The 17,218-nt window shown below is 32.0% G+C and overlaps 1 protein-coding gene across 1 annotated transcript; it reads left to right on the top strand.

Moving 5' to 3' along the window:
* Positions 1-2,482: 2,482 nt before the first annotated feature.
* Positions 2,483-15,322, top strand: LOC125065284. The gene is made up of 4 exons (XM_047672814.1): positions 2,483-2,610; positions 2,971-3,772; positions 8,961-9,113; positions 15,062-15,322. The coding sequence occupies exons 1-4, from the start codon at positions 2,522-2,524 to the stop codon at positions 15,173-15,175; spliced, it is 1,158 nt and encodes a 385-aa protein (XP_047528770.1). The 5' UTR covers positions 2,483-2,521; the 3' UTR covers positions 15,176-15,322.
* Positions 15,323-17,218: the final 1,896 nt, after the last annotated feature.

Raw genomic sequence — 17,218 nt, 5'->3', positions numbered from 1 at the left:
AAATAGCTTGTGCAATAAATAACACAAATCGATTACAATCCCGAATATCAAACTATACCAGGATTAAAGATATCATCTAGCTAATATTGTTTATAGGTAAATATTTGGAACAAGGTTAACTAGAACCCTCAATATCCGAAGCGCGCAATCATAGTTGATATTTTCAAAGTTAATATTGGTCCGAAGATATTATACAAATAAAATACATATAATATGTACAAATTTATAAAAAAATACTCATAACGAGATACGCATCTCAACATCATTAACCAAATCACATACAATTATCAGAATCCGTATCAAGTGACACGTTGAGAGCAATTACAAACTATGTAATTACGTAAACAAAGAGCGATCGATTAATTATTTGATTATTTATTACTGCCATTCAGTGTCATTTTACCAAAATGACCCTGAGTCCGTAAATTGTGTTTTATTGATTGAGTAAAATTATTGATTATTCGATAACAATTATAATTAAATGAAATATCACAGGATGTCAAATGAGATGTCATCTCATGGAGGACCAGCCAACTACGGAGGACATATTATAATGCAGAGTATTGTGTGCACAGGTGCAATCTCATAATCTGGTGGAAGGGCAAATTCGACGACGAATTAAGGCGACCAATTTTACGAGCTTTCCGAGACAAGGGAGTGTACACACTTCCAACTTCCAGACTCCGGGCGGATACTAAGTTTTTTTCGTGGTTCGAACCCAGGACCTCAGGATCTACGACCTTATGTCAAGCTACTAGACCAAGGAGGCAGTCAGGTATAACAAACATATTAAATCTTTTATGTAATACTAGATAGTGAATTTTCAGCGACATGTCGCGCTGATGACCTTTGTTTCTATCAAAATGCCCCCCTCGCTACCTTAGACGCGATTGTCTCCTAAAGTGCTTATAACAAGGCACTATTTTCATAAACACGCTATCAAATGTCTCTCAAAAAATTGTGAATTTTATAATAATGTTGCGAAAATAATCAGTATCACTGTAATTTCAATAAATCCCTAGATATTTATTATAGAAAAATTCGAGATACGTAACTGTTATTTTACTTTTTGTTTTTAAATAGTACGTTAATCCGACTTTTCTGTAGACAGTTATGCGAGCAATAAACATTCTGTACAAAAATTTTAATGTATTATATGTAGGTATGTTATCACTTAGCAAGGTTTGTCGATAATGGTCTGAACCCTTTGATCAAAGAGAGACTTCGCGTCAAATTATTGTTATGTTAGAGACTTAAATGCTCATCTGTCGCAGAGTCAGTAGCTCTGTATTTATTCTCACGTAAAGCGAGATTTCTCAAACGTGAGAGGTTTACAAATTCAGATTATATTAGTATCTGTCGTACTTAAAATAAGTTTTGGAATCAATGATAAGACTAAAATTCTAGTAACATTAAAAGGTCTACAAACTTTTTATTGTACCTTTTCCCAAATAATACCAAACTTTTAGGGCAAAACTTTACAATGGCTTCAAATTTATATTCTCTCTTGTATTATTTACTGATATTATCATTAAATTATACATTTTGTTAAATAAACAATCCGCCATTGTATGATAATAGATATTGAGCATCGAACTGTTTTCACGTAAAAGTTTTTTTTCACTTTGATTATTCAATTCATAATGAATATAATTTTTTAAATATTTTTCATCGAGAATATTTATGCTTAAAATTATTGCCTTCGATACATTTTTTTGTTTATTTTCAAATGAAATTTCTCAAACCTTAAACAGTTACATTAGTTTAATTTTTTTTTACTACGAATCTCCAAACAAGCTACTTTTTCCAATTTTCGTAAGAAAAACGTATAATTGATTATAGACACAGACAGCCAGCAGTTGCTATGCACGGAGCATGATCCCTTTAAAAACACTTTTCTCAGAGTCTAAGTAATAATTGCCTAATTACTCACAACGTAAAACTAAACTTAATAAAAAAACTATTTTAACTAGTTTTCTAAAACATGACAATCAGATAATAAATCAAATCGCATATAGTATCAGTATGTTGACTGCTTTGTTGATATATTGGCTTTAACGATATAGATCCCGAGTTCTCAGCTTCACAGCTCAATATTTTTTTGTCGAGAAATTTGAAGGGTAAGGCCTTGAGTACGCTAAGATATTATTGTACTCAAGATGTAATCGCGCAGATGGTCTGACATTTGGGTTCACACATGCTTAAATTCATTGTTTCCAAAATTAATATTTTTTCTTAAAATAACTAAATAAATTTTAATGTATAATGATCATTTATACATGCTGTTTCAGGTGTAATTCATTCATTAAATTTGTTAAAGTTAATTCAAAAAAATATTTAAGATAAATATAAACTACTCAACAAAGGTATAAACACTAAGTTGATGTAGCAAAAAGTTTTGTTAATTTTTCCATTACATCAATTTTAATAATAACTATGAAAAAAAATAAAATGTCAAACTGACACATGCATTTTAAAATTTCAAAGTACTCAAATAAAAATATAAAATTTTAATTTAAACATGCCGAGTGCGCGACGACGCCGTTTTTCCGTACAGAATGAAATAGTAAATCAAGAAATCACAAAATCTCAAAATGAAACACAAATCAGGTAAAGAATACACTTACATGAAAACAGTCAATCAGAAATACTTTTTAGGCATTTTTAGGTATGTAGGCACCACCACGAATTATTCTACCGTTAAACCAATCTACGTAACATTGCTGTGTTCCATTTTGAAGGATGAGTACTGTTATTACCAGCGCTAGGGACATAACTTCTTAGTTTCCTAGGTTGTTGGCAAATTGGCTATTATATAGTCAATATTCTAACATGAAATACTTAATATTTCTGAATCTAAGTAGAGATGACCACTAAGCGTCAGACAGTTCATTTGTCCGCCAGCCATCTTATTATAAGCAACCAAAAATAAAGCCTTACTTGTTTCAATAACTTCTATTTTGCTTGCAGTCAACACGATTTAGGTATCAAACCAACGCAAAATAATATTGGTAATAATTTACGACATAGAAATAGAACGAATCCAAATACATCAAAAAAATCATCAGCATTAGAAATTGTGACTGAATATGAAAGCAATCATTCCATACCAAATGTGCAAGATAATAAAAACTTAACTGTCAATAAAGAAGTAACTGCTAGTTCGAGTAACATTAATCTTTTCACAATTCTAAATAACACAAATCCACTGCCCGCTAAAGAATCAAAAGAAAACATAAAACACAATAATAACAATGAAGGCAAAAATCAGTATAACGGAAATATGCGTCGAGACCGTACACCGCGGCGTGATAAGTATCTTCACCGTATAAAAGTTAGAAGTCCAAAGCGAAAGGTACCACCTATGGAGAAAGAAAACAAAAGAAGATCAATAGGTATTAGTACGAAGGAAACTGATTGGCAGGAAGCATGCAACAAAAGTGAAATAGAAATACAAATGTCGCAAGAAGTTGTTGATGTTGGTGAAAATACAGAGGAAGAAGAAAAAACAAGCAGTAATTCTCTTGTAGACATGTGCCGTATATGCCACAGCGGTGAAGCGGTTTCCCCGGATCTGGGTAACCTGCTATCGGCATGTTCTTGTAGAGGAACTATCGGACGCGTTCATGTTAAGTGTTTGGAACATTGGCTAACAGAATCTGGGAAATCGAGATGTGAACTATGTGGTACTAAATATGTAACGCGACGTGTTCACCGATTCGGACTTCTCAAGGCTCTCATCATTTGGATTCTTAGTCAAAACTCAAAGCATGTATGTAAAAAATAATTTTATTAATATCGATTAAGCCATAGTCGCGGTGGCCAAACTAAAAGGAGACTAGTCTATAATATTATTGTGCACAAGTGTCTGTGCGAACCTACGATCCAATGGTACGGCAAAGGTTCAGGCGCAGTACCAGCGACTTTAAGCTTTCAGAGACCCAAAAGTATTAATACTACACATTTCATAACCTTAGCAATTACTGGAAATTTCTCAACCGAAAAACATAATAATTGTTTAACGCCCTATACCAGGTTTGAGCCCAAATCTTCTTTACATAGACATTAGCATTAGCAGCCCGTAAATGTCCCACTGCTGGGATAAAGGCCTCCTCTCCCTTTGAGGAGAAGGTTTGGAGCATATTCCACCACGCTGCTCCAATGCGGGTTGGCGGAATACACATGTGGCAGAATTTAGTTGAAATTAGACACATGCAGGTTTCCTCACGATGTTTTCCTTCACCGCCGAGCACGAGATGAATTATAAACACAAATTAAGCACATGAAATTTCAGTGGTGCTTGCCTGGGTTTGAACCCGAAATCATCGGTTAAGATGCACGCGTTCTAGCCACTGGGTCATCTCGGCTTTACATAGAAACTTCAGTTATTAGTATCATGTGATTATTTTTGTTTTAGTTACAACAAAAATTAGAAAAAAAATTTACACTTCGTTCCATTTCATCACGAAAAATATTTGGGAATTAATACAAAAAGAAAAGAACCAATCACTGATTGCCATATTCTTCTTCACATTTAAAAAATATCTTTTTTTGCATAAAGTCATGAAAACAAATCAGATTCCTTATTTCCATACAATATCCTTACACTTACTTATTGATTGTCAAATTAAAACTACCACTGGTTCGGAACAGAAAATTCCCTGACCTGAGAAGAAAAGGCAAAATAAATTCAGCGGGATTTTTTTGTTAATGAGCAATTGTTTCCGTATATTCAATATCACAACGAAATATACAAGAGGCGATCATTCCCTTCCCGATGTGTGCTGTCAACCATAAACTCACTAATTGTATTTTAACCTTTTGCATTCAAGTGTTGATTTACATTTTTTTTAATTTTGGCGGTCGCTTTAAACGCTTTATTTGCTGTTATAAAACAGTATACATTGCCCTAAAAAGAGGTACTGACTCCATACAGTCGAGTAACGGCAGCTAAAAGTTTGAATTTGTTCCTTGTACTAATTTTCATTTTCTCACAAAATCATTAATATTTTTTCGTTTTAATACTTTTAAATTTATGCCTCAATGACTCGTTACCCTACATAAATAAAGAAGCATTAGAGATTATTTCAGCACACTCGTCCTATGCGTGTTGATAGATAGTATGTTGGAGATATTAATCGACAAGACGTCCAAGTAGGTTTTTCAAGATGAAATGAATTTTAGTGAATGACCTCGAAATTTCATTTTTGCGTTTCCGAATTTCACCAAACCAATTCAGATTCACGTACCCTAACTACTGGATCATCTGCGCTCGCTACGGCACGTGTATAGCAAGAGATAGTTTAAATTTTGAAATAGTACGGACTGTACTGACATATTTGTTGTATCTAAACAAACAAGTCTCCACAGACGCGTTGTTAATGATTGTTAATGCCTCTGGTGTATCTTTCTATTAGTTTGATTGAGTTTATTTTTTATATGCCTCCGTTTTTTGTTTTTTATGAAATAGGTAGACAGTCGAGCCATGAGCCATTTGATAATAAGTGATCGCCACCATGGACAATGGCGCTGTTAGAAATATTAACCATTCCTTACGTCGCCAGTACCTTGTGCTCATAGTTACACGAGCTCACTCACGCTCACACAAAACGAAACACAACAATACTGAGTACCGCTGTTTGGCTACAGAATATCTGATAAGTGGGTAGTACCTTCCCAGACAGGCTTGCACAAAGTCCTACCACCAAGTAGGTAATATTAGATAGGTTGTCTTCACTTTCACATTGTATATCAATGAAATGATATGAAAATAAAAATGTTCCAACAAATAATATACATATTGTTTCTGCTTGAATGTTTCTGGTGTACTCGTATGTAAATGAGAAAATTTTATCACAACATCGTGACTCACATAAAAAAGCCTCTCTCCACTTTACTTATAATTCTAAGTATAAATAAGACCCGGTACGCACTGCGATCAGGTTCCAAGATTTTTTAAAAGAATTCACGGGAACTATTTTACCTGTGAAAAGTCGAAATTGAGAGCTATTTAAATATAAAATTTAAGTCTAATATATTTTTTTATAAATATCAAATAACCAAAATATTGTTACTGAGACATTTTACACTTTTAACAAATATTTACACAAAGAACATCAACATACTCGAATTATTCTACATCCAAGAAGTTTTTTAATCCAACCTTATACAAGGTTTAAAACTTTCTCCTATCAAAGTTTGAATATGCTAGATTGTCTGTCCGTTAAATTACTTTTACTTTATAATAATAATATTTACTTTACACGACATACACATATATACATGTTTAACTAGCTATTTTACGCGGCTTTGCTCGCGTAGAATATGAATATATTTACAACGCTAAAATACGTATCTACTCATTTTTACTAAGTAGCCAAAAAATATAGTTTTATGTTTCTAACTTAAAAAATGACGGACTTCCAAACAAACGTTCTACCATTATTTCACACCTTTATGGATAGAATTTTCTAAATTCCCTCCTTGTTATTTTATAAGTATATATCAACAACTTAAAATATAAGTTTTACGTTTCTAATTCTAAAAATGTCAATACTACCTTTATATTATTATATATACCTATATATTACCTTTCATCCCCCTTTTTAACCCTTTACACTTTTTTCCAACTAAAAAGTATCATATGTCCTTTCTCAGGCTCTAGACTGTTTTTGTATTTGTGACCAAATTTCATTCAAATCGGTCCAATAGTTTTGGCGTGAAAGCGAGACAGACAGACAGACAGTTACTTTCGCACTTGTTATATTGGTATCGATTTTCCAATATAATAAAATCCATTCGATGGTTTTCCGTCCACAAACGTTCTTTTCTTTTGTTTAATGCAAATAAATTGAAAATATTTCTCGAGGCTTTTATTTTCATATCAACGAAACATTAAAATTGAACATTTCGTTGATTTTAGAGTCATTGTTATTAATGAAAAACATGGCTCCTATTTTTCTCCGATCTCGCCGAACTAAAACACGCAGATATATCAATAGTAGTGTAACTTTATTTAATAGACATGTTCGTTTCTTAAGCAAAACGATATTGTTGTTTTTTTCATTCACTAAGCTTAGGATTAGAGACTAATTTGAAAAAAAAATAACATAACAAAAGATAAATGTATATAAAATAATTTTATTGACTTTTTCTTTAAATGTTGCGTTTAATTTTATTTTTTAGTTAAAAGGTATTTTAATTTGGAACGAAACAGACGCAGCTTATTTAAGTGCTGTAATTATACAAGTAAACTGTAACTTGACGAGATTCAAATGAAACATTTGGAAATATTACCTGACATTGTTGACGGTGCTCGGCTTAATCCACTACGCTACGTTACGAATGCAATAAAGAGATTTGTGCCAAGACCGGGAATTTTGGTCGGTACGATCTTAGCCCTAGTTAGATCACACGGGTTGGTTAGTGCATGCCACTCAAAATATATTTGACAGCAAAACAACACTACTTAGTATTGTTGTGTGCTTGTTCTAAGGATTAGTGTGCCAGCAAACAGGCACGACGGATATCTTAATTTCCAAGGTTGGTGGCAATCTTTCTTACCGAGACTAATTTTCTTATGCGGTGGTGACCGTTAGATGGCCCATCTGCCCGTCTACCTACCTATTACCTACATATAAAAAAGCACTAATGTTGCACGGTGTACTAGTACCTGCGTATTTAACAGGTAAATAGCCAATCGAATTCCAACAGATCCTACAAAAGCGTTCGAGTGATTACGAGAAGTAATCTAACTTGACAATTTGTATGTGAATGAGCTGTACAAAAGGTCACGAGTATTTCCGTTACCAATACGTGCGAAATTGCTTACAGTCATGAAGAACTAAGTTTTACAAAGGATTACGTTTAACGTGCAAATAAATTATTTGCTTAAAAAAGCTTTATCGGGCGTATATATTAATTTCTGGTACCATCTGGTATTTTGATATAAAATTATTGCAATAATCCTATCGATTTGAATCTAATACTAGGTTGTTTTTCAGAGCCGTCGCTGTAATGCTCGCTCGTGAATCAAATTTTATTGCATGGATTGTGTTTTCGTTTATTTTTATGTATGGTAACACTTATTTACTAGAATCTGTTTCTGTTAGGTATGAAATTGTTGATGGTATAAAATTACAATTCGGTCGTTCACCTTTGATAAACGTGCGTTCGTTCGAGTGGAAAATTTATATAGGTCATTATTTTATGTCGTCTGAGAATTCCTGTTCCTTATAAGCAATATTCTATATTTAAACTCGATTCTAATTAACAACACTCGTGCATGCTTGTCAACTTGTTCAAAACTAAGCTCGATAGAGTTTATATTCTCGTTCGCCTGAACGTTCCAATCGTGTTGAATTTTTCGTCCCATCATTATGAAGAAATATATAGTATTGTTTGCACACGCAATAGTACACTATACGTCCAGAGCAAATGGTTTAGCTTCCATCGAGTAAACCACCCTGGATAAAATGGGCCAGGAGATAATTGTTTTTTTTTTTTAGTAAATTTATTTCTCTTTCGAATTGTCCTTGAGAAAGCTTAAGTTAATTAAGATAAATATTGATTTTTTAACCGGAATTATTAAAATTTATATATATTTATTTACATTCTATGTAATATTAATATTGTTGAATATTATTGTTACTTATATGTGTCTCAACATCGAATATACAAACATAAAATAAAGTCATTATTATTATAGACCCTGTTACGGTTTTATGTAATGTATTTTTCCCGATTTCAATTTACCTAAAATTATGAATGCGTGATTTTTATAAAAATTAAAAAACATAAACATTATATATTCCATATCGCACCTGGTACTCTGATTTTTCTGCCTCATATTGCACGAAAATGGCACGTGATTAAGCTCACACTTGTGCACTTTAATATATTTGCCAAAATCAGCAACATGAATATCACTATCGCGACGAATGACTTGTTTTATCTTTTAGATGATAGTGGATTTCCTGGGCATAATGATTATGACACCGATCGCATTAGTGGCAGCTGGCCTGACGGGGAGGACGTTTGCCGGTCTGATGGCGCAAGATCATCTAACACAATGGCCCCTCGCATCTACCTTTGTCCTTGCGTGTATGACTCTTGTAAGTTTCACTCTATGAATTTTCTTTCTCTAATTTATTTTGTAATTATTGAATTGATCGACAAAAATTATACTACTTTTTAAATAAAAAATAATAAATCATAATATTCATTAGTTAAGAAGACTCTTGTCTACCTCAAATGAAATCAAAATATACCTCATTCGAGTAAGTCTTCACAAGAACTTTTATATCATCAAATTTTAAACATTTCCCGAGTTTATGGCAACGAATATATTTGCTCAAGGAAGGGTGTTTTGACTCTAACCTGGTTAGCGCTTTGATCCCAACATTTGAAAACTTAGTTACTGGTTGGTAGCGTGATAAACTTAGTTACCTAAAATTCTAAATAATAATTTGATACATTTACTAATCTGAAATTTGTTCCAAAATATTCATAGAAAAATTTTGTAAGTAAATCACCATTGCAAAAGTGTTAAGTAAAGGGATGTACATCCAAGATAAACGGCTGTTAACTCGTTTTCGTAGAATGCAAGCTGTTTCATTATTATAAATACCTGTAGCGTATTTAGGTGTATGCTTACGTTGAAAAGTCTATGTTTTGTCTATGGAATGATTTGACGTATGACGTACTTCCTTCTCTCTTCCCTTCTGGTGTGAGCCGCGGTAACATGTGTTATGTGAGTGCGCCGCGCTTTTAAAAATTAGCTTGTGTAACGGACTTATCCTTCTCCTATAATATCACCTATCCCTTTGGCTGTGTTCTTCTGTGTTGTTCTTGTGAATGTATGAAGACCAAAGGAGCGCTCCCAAGAAGAACGTGTCTTCACCGAGCCCAGAGTTTTGAGGTAACAACCCCTTTTTTACCAAAAATACAGTCCACTTTTCTCTCGCGCGTACAATACCACTATATTAATATACATTTATACCGAAAATAATCAAAACATATTAATCGAGCAGTAATATTATAAAAGTTAGACAACTAACTGAGTTGTCTAACTTTCAAATTGTGTAGTATGCAGAACCGAGAGTTCCTCAACGAAAAACATGAAAGTATGTAATAACTAGAGATAATTTAGTGCAGGTATTTCGCCAAATTGGTATGGTTATGTTCCGGTCCAGTGTAACTAGGGGCACAAGGGACTTAACATCTTCGTTCCCGAGGTTTGTGGTGCATTAGCGATGTAAGGAATGATTAATATTTCTGACAGCGTTAATATCTACTTGTTTAGGTGATCACTTAACGACAGTAGTATTGATTTCCATTTGCCGGACAACATAACTAATTCATGAAAAAAAATCGCTTGCATATGACTGTCTATATAAAGGCAAAATATAGGTAAAGTGTTCGTAGTCTGCACAGGATGTTGTTGATGTTTCCAGATACCATTATTCTCTTGTTTTATAACGCCGCTACGAATTCATCCTCGCCGACATAAATGACAAACATGCACCAAAAACTCGGTTACCGCAGTAGTTCACATGTACCATATCATACATACGTAATCAAAAACAAGAAAATGACATTTTCGTTGCGTAAAATGTACTGAAATGTATAAGATCTTATGGTATAATACAGATTTCTATCGATTAATGAATGGATCGAAAGCTGTATTATATTCTTATTTTTATTTTTTCTAATAATAATTCGTTACTTATTAGAAAAAAAAAAAATCCAAATTGATTTGGAAAATTCAGTTGTATAGTAACACTACATTTAACTATGTATTTATTAAAATACAATAATATTAATAAAAATATTTTCAAAAAATTGAATTAGAAGGTAAATTTTATTTTCCCGTCAAAGGGTATAGAGATTTAGAGTTTATATTCGCAACTTCACAGAAAAGTTTTATAAATAAATATCAGTACTATATACTATACATTAGTTTTTTAGTTTCATTTTCAGATAAAATATGATGTCTGGCTATTCACCTGCAATACATGTAGACGTGTTGTTACCAATAAATAACAAAGTTTAAACTTATGATATTGGCTCTTATGATAATAAGGTTTTGTGTCTAGTGATAGGGCTTAGTGCGAGTCTCTTTATGGTGTTGGTTCTTTTAGTTACTGACGTTTTTTAATTAATTAAAATATCGGAAAATAAATGTTCACTAATCACGAATCACCAATCAATAATCGAAAATGTTCCGATCTTTTATGAAGATAAAATTCATTTAAAAACGAAAGAGTCGTCTCTTTGTAGGGTTTGATTATAGTCGCCGACTTCGCGTGACAAAACACAGTGATACGAAGAATATATTCGTTTGTACAACGTCGTTCGTTAAGACCTATTGTCTATAAATTTTTCAAATAGACAACAAACTTAACTCGAACATTAGAGATGTCCCAGGTAGATTTGTTGTCCGTTTGTATTTTTTTTTTTTTTTATTTCATTTACACTTTTCTTAAATGTTTTGTCTTGTTAGTGAGTAGTTTGTGAAGCAATTCATAGACTGGCATAGACCGTATATATATTTAATTGAACTCTATAAAACTTGTTTAGTCTATCCACGGCATTCTCGCTCTTAATGTTTGATATTTAGCCTTTAGTCTATTGTTTATTATCAGTTTTCTCTCATATTGATTTTAAATTACAATAAACAGCAGTTTTATTCTGTGACAAGGGAAAATTTATATAAAAATATGTTTTGTTTTGAATAGCTAGTCCCACATGTGGAAACATTTATTAAGCACATGCAATTTACAGATCCTTCCTGTCCCTTTAAACAGGCCATCTCAGAGCTAAATTATTCTTAGAGCTAGAAATAATTTGTAGTGGTCACGCTAATCTTAATAACTGCCAGATCCTATTTAATTAATACCTTTTGAATTAGACACTCATTAATGATTATTATTAACCCTAAAATGCATGATTTTTTAAATGTTGTCAATAAAATATATTTGGTTTTGTATAGTGTCTAGAGATAATAAATGGTAACAATAACAATTAAACTTTATTAATTTTGAAGATATTTATTTTTTAAATTCTATTCCTTATGTGGTACAGTATGCATCAACATTAATATTTGGCTCTTAATCAGGAACAATGAAAATAATCTTATATTTAGTTTCATGATAACAATATCTCTACTTATTGATGAAATTTATAAAAACAATTGTTGTCTTTGTTCAAACACAACTCAACACGACACTTTTCGCATAATATGTAAGTTTTTCCCTTGCATTGTGGATATTTACAGCGTTGTCTCTTCTCGCTCCATATCTCTCTCGGAAGATGATCAAATTTGTCCAATCTGACATCTCGAGGGGGAAGGATTGCTGCATTTCTTTTATTCTTCTTCTCAACCATATTTTCTATGGCAGAAGACGGTCTTCCTCTTTTTCTTTGTAATGATGGACCACACATACAAAGACTTTTAGCGATTTCCAGTTTAAAATCTTTCAATTTAATCACAGTTGGTTCATTCTTTTGTTCTTCCACCCTCTTGTGCAGTAGCCAGCTATTTATGGTGGCAATGTCTAGAAAATGGTAAAACAAACGCAGATACCATTCTTTAGTGTGCATTTTTATTTTGTAATTCCCAAGATAGGAGTCCAATAAATCCAATCCTCCCATATGCTGATTATAGATTTTTACTATTTTAGGACAATCCACTTCAATATATTTTTTTGTTTTTTGGAATATCGGCTAACCTTTAAAATAAAATCGCAGAACTATTATATTACAAACATTATTAACAGCAACATATTTCTATATTTCATATGGAAGGAAAGGTTTTTTGTTATCTCTAACACTTCTTAGATCTGTATTTAATAGCGAGTGGCTACGTCACGTCTCCCATGCTTTGTGATTCATATAAATAATTCTGACGTCTGCCAGGTTTTGTTAGTCTGGTATAACACAGCATTAAAAAAATGATTAAGTACCGACTTGTCGGCTATTTGTGGAATTGTTTGTGTAAATATAATTAGAGATATAACCGTAGCACTTGATATTTTATCACAATAAAATTATTTGGTACTTATGTATTGTCGCCCCCACAGCAAAAAAAAAGTCAATATAGGTTAGGTTGATTTAGGTGTCATATTATATTTATTTATTTTATTTATAATCAATGGTATTAATAACCAATGATTGAATAGCATATGATATAGTATATTATTTTAAAAAAAGTTATAAAGTAGTATATCGATTAAAAATAACAAAAATTTACAATTCTACTATGATTGAATAGTACGTAATTCATCCATTAGTGTAATAGAACAAAACAATTGTTATACAATACTATTATTATTAAGGACTTCTCTATAGAGTAAAGGCCTTCTCCGATTTTCGGTCTCCATGTAGTCTTGTCTTTCGCTTTATTTGTCCAGTCCTTTCCCACTGTTTTACAATTTTATCGATTTATTTTATATAATAAATATGACGACGACTGCGATAGATCAGCGGCACGCCCGTCATCGGTATGAGCTTCTGGTACAGGGTTCATGGTCTCAGGCAATTAACCACGGCGATACAATATGACAATGCTTGTACTTTATGTAGGTAATCAATCACAAATTATAAAGTAGGTATATTATAACTATCCGAGTTGCGTGAACCAACGGTCCCGTTTGGAAGGAACGAACTGTATCGCTCTCTATAATAATATTTAGCTTCCGACTCATCGCTCTCCAAATAATTCAAAATGTGACAGTTTTCCCTTCAAACTATTCAGATCACGTGATTCATTATGTCACGGCGTTCACACTAATAATTATTCATAATCGAAGACAAATAAATAAAACCAAACCTAACCTATATTGTCGCAAGTAATACATAAGTACCAACTATTTTTAATTATACTACTTTACACCACTGTCTAACCTCTTTGGTCTAGTGACTAGATTATAAGGATGCAAATATAATATTGGACAACATCACATACATTACTCTGATCCCAATGTAAGTAATAGTAAGTAAATCCCCAAGGTCAGGCCGAAAGTTAAGTTTTTCTGTCAATAATGATCTGTCGGTAATGATAAAACTTAGTTTCTGTACCTGGAAATAATAAGACGAGCTCGTAAACAAACTTAGAAGCTACGATTACTATTTTGGTAATTACTTAGAAATCTTAATATGATAAAAAAAATCGATAGGCGATTCTTCTTTTCTTTCGAGGTGTACTGCCCGTCAATTTAGTAATAATAATAAAAAGTTATGTTTTGTTAATGTCAAATTTTCTTACAATATTGTTAATATTTTTAAGAGAATAAATTATATTAGAGAATGTCTATTGAGAAGTAACATTCAATATTTTCCCGTCGCAAGCTCCTAGCCTCGTAAAGGCCTGTCGGTTTTCGAATGACGAATCTCTTTGAGTTGTCCATTTCACGTCAGACAGGTTTTGCTTTGAATTTCTGCAGTCGCTTGTATGCACTTCTGTTCTTACGTACCGTAGTAAATTATTACTATACTAGTTAGATTGCTAGACTATAAAATAAAATTGGAGCACTGCTGAGCGTCCTTATTGTGACAAGCATTTTACGCACATTTTTCAGTTTACCACAAATGTTACAAGTTTTTTAAAGAAATATCCACTTATTTGTCTTGTATAGTATTAAATTTGAAATATATATAAGGTCGTGGGTTTTTCAAGCATTAAACAATTTGATTCATCTAAAAAATAGAGAATCGATAATTGCAATGTTCATGCTTTATTTATTTCCTTAAAGAGAACTGGAATTGTCCTTTCCACTCTTAACTGAACTAAAATACTAATTAATAAAAAAAAACGTTTATCACTACGTTTTAAATAAATTTTTAAATTAATTGACACTTCTTATGTCATTAAAAAAATATTATATGGTTTTTTACTGAGACGGCCTCCTTCGACTCAACTGCCAACACTCAAATGTAATCACAAAGCTTACATATATATTAAATATTAATAGATTGTATGCGTGTACACTTAATTTAGAAATACTTATTGGCTACAAAGATTCTGCTTTACTGTGATTATAAGCTTTTATTGGTATTTCAGGTGTGCTACTATTGTTGGGTGGTATCAGCTCTGACTCGTCATGCACTCGGATGGTGGATTTGGTACAGATCCCACTACGAAGTAAGGCTGCAGTTGCAACAAAGTGAAGAATAATTAAAGGAAAATTAATACCTTTTGCAATTTCAAGTATTTTATGAATTGTTATGATTTTCTAATTAAAAGTTGAGGCGTAGCTCATAGCAACAGGAAGATAACGAATGTAACAATTTCAACGTTAAAATTAAATCCCTTCAGGAATAATTGGTACTTTTTTTTTTGTTTTAGTGTTTAAGTTCCAAGATTGTTTGGGTGTACTGTTAAGTAAAAAATAAAGGTTTTTACTAATAAGCCCTTCTTCAACCTAGTTGGATACTCTAAGTTATGAAATTTAAGTAAGTTAGTATTCTGTCAAACTCTATGGAATTATTAATATTTTTATAAGCAATATTTTTAAATAATAAGGTTTATTGTCGATGGTTGAGGCTTGCCATAGTAACCAATTTGTTCGCCTTAAAAATGCTTACATATCCTTTCTACCAGAGAAAGACCCAGTAATAGTTCCTAGACGAATTGTAAGAAATGTCCTATAACCTGCCACTGTTGAAATTATCCCCTTTTTTTTTAAACTAAAGAAAACGGTATGTAATGTAATGTAACATCAAATTAATGCAAGCGATCCTCATAACATATTAGCTGCAACCCTTGCCTATAAGATAATATTTTTAGATATATCTGAACCCTAACGTACCGTAATTACTGTTAGTGACTAGCCCTAGCCTCCAATACGGTGCTACGTCATAGAATGTCATAATTAATTATATCTCATTAATATATAAAATGTTTATAATCGAAACTTATTTTAACCTATTTCACATTATTATGAATTTAAAAAAATATTTTTATAATTAGTTGTTTAATTGTTTGTTAAACTTTCTTGAATACTATTTTATTTGGCACAATGTTTAAGACTGGCACAAATACATATACATACATACTTATTTTTTTTAAAAGATTGATCTGTCACGAGAAATGATGAAATGATTGCAAGTGATTGAAAATAGATTTGTTGGAGAATTATTATAAAACGTGATTTTTTTTGTCATCTTAAACTACTGAAATTACACACTCTTAAAAACGAAATACGTTTAGCCTAGCAGAAATTTCGTCACACTATGCCGCAGGGCAACGTCACAACAATTCTCCGGCTATTTCGCCAAATCGCCGAAACAAAAGCCACAAAATCCTATTTTAACTGGATTTTTCATTCAAAAAGTCAGCTTTGAAACACGCTGCTGGATCTTTTGAACGGAATAAGTTTTTACAATTTAACGAGGCTTTTGAGTATGACATTTTGAACCTATGAACGCAACTTTTTGAACCTAGTATGAAAGATATCTGTGATATACTACTGGTTACTGATATTGCTTTGCTTTTTAATGTGGAGGGATTATAACGAAAGTCACTGAATCACAATTGATTCATAACTAATAAATTTTTTTTTCATTTCATAATTTTAAAAAAGGAATCCATGGATGTGTCTCTAAATGTTTCTACCCTTGAGAAGCTGGTTCCACAACGCTGCTTTGAAATTCATCGTTGAATCCATATGTGACAGGGCTTCATCCAGGGACCTGCAGATTTTCTCAGGATATATTTTACCACTGAGTCCGATTTCAAATAGTGTACAAGAATTTAAAGAAGCATGTTATCCAAATCGAAACAAGACGCTTGTTGCACTATCACCTGTTTTGTCTTCTGTTAATAAAAGTTTTTTTATTATACTATGACTATAGTTTGTTTGTTAATTTGATTAGGGCGCTTATCACTTTGTTTATAAAATGTTGTACACATTTCATGGTATTACTTTGAAGTATTACTTTATTGTTAATGTTTTAATTGTGGTCCTAGGTTAAATATATTTTATAAGATTTTCTAATACATATAAAACTAACGTTACAAATCACGTCTTCAAAGAAAACTAGTATAAATGCTAATTTTATTTATAATTCAAACTTAAATCTCATTTAATCTTTTCCGTGACGTCAGCTTAGCAATAAAAGTTGGTCTAGCTCTAATTATGTTACGTTGATGTAACACAATTAATTTTCATATAACTTTACTTAATTATAGTTTGTGATACTTTTTTAATTAAGACGT

Source organism: Vanessa atalanta, chromosome 7 (assembly GCF_905147765.1).
Source record: "Vanessa atalanta chromosome 7, ilVanAtal1.2, whole genome shotgun sequence".
NCBI classification, from domain to species: Eukaryota; Metazoa; Arthropoda; class Insecta; order Lepidoptera; family Nymphalidae; genus Vanessa; species Vanessa atalanta.
This window is presented reverse-complemented; position numbering and strand designations above follow the sequence as displayed.

Coding starts and splice junctions, on each gene's coding strand:
- LOC125065284 (XM_047672814.1), top strand. CDS start 2,522: ATGCCGAGTGCGCGACGACGCCGTTTTTCCGTACAGAATGAAATAGTA. Junction 2,611..2,970: donor CAAAATGAAACACAAATCAG/GTAAAGAATACA, acceptor TTTTGCTTGCAG/TCAACACGATTTAGGTATCA. Junction 3,773..8,960: donor TTAGTCAAAACTCAAAGCAT/GTATGTAAAAAA, acceptor TTTATCTTTTAG/ATGATAGTGGATTTCCTGGG.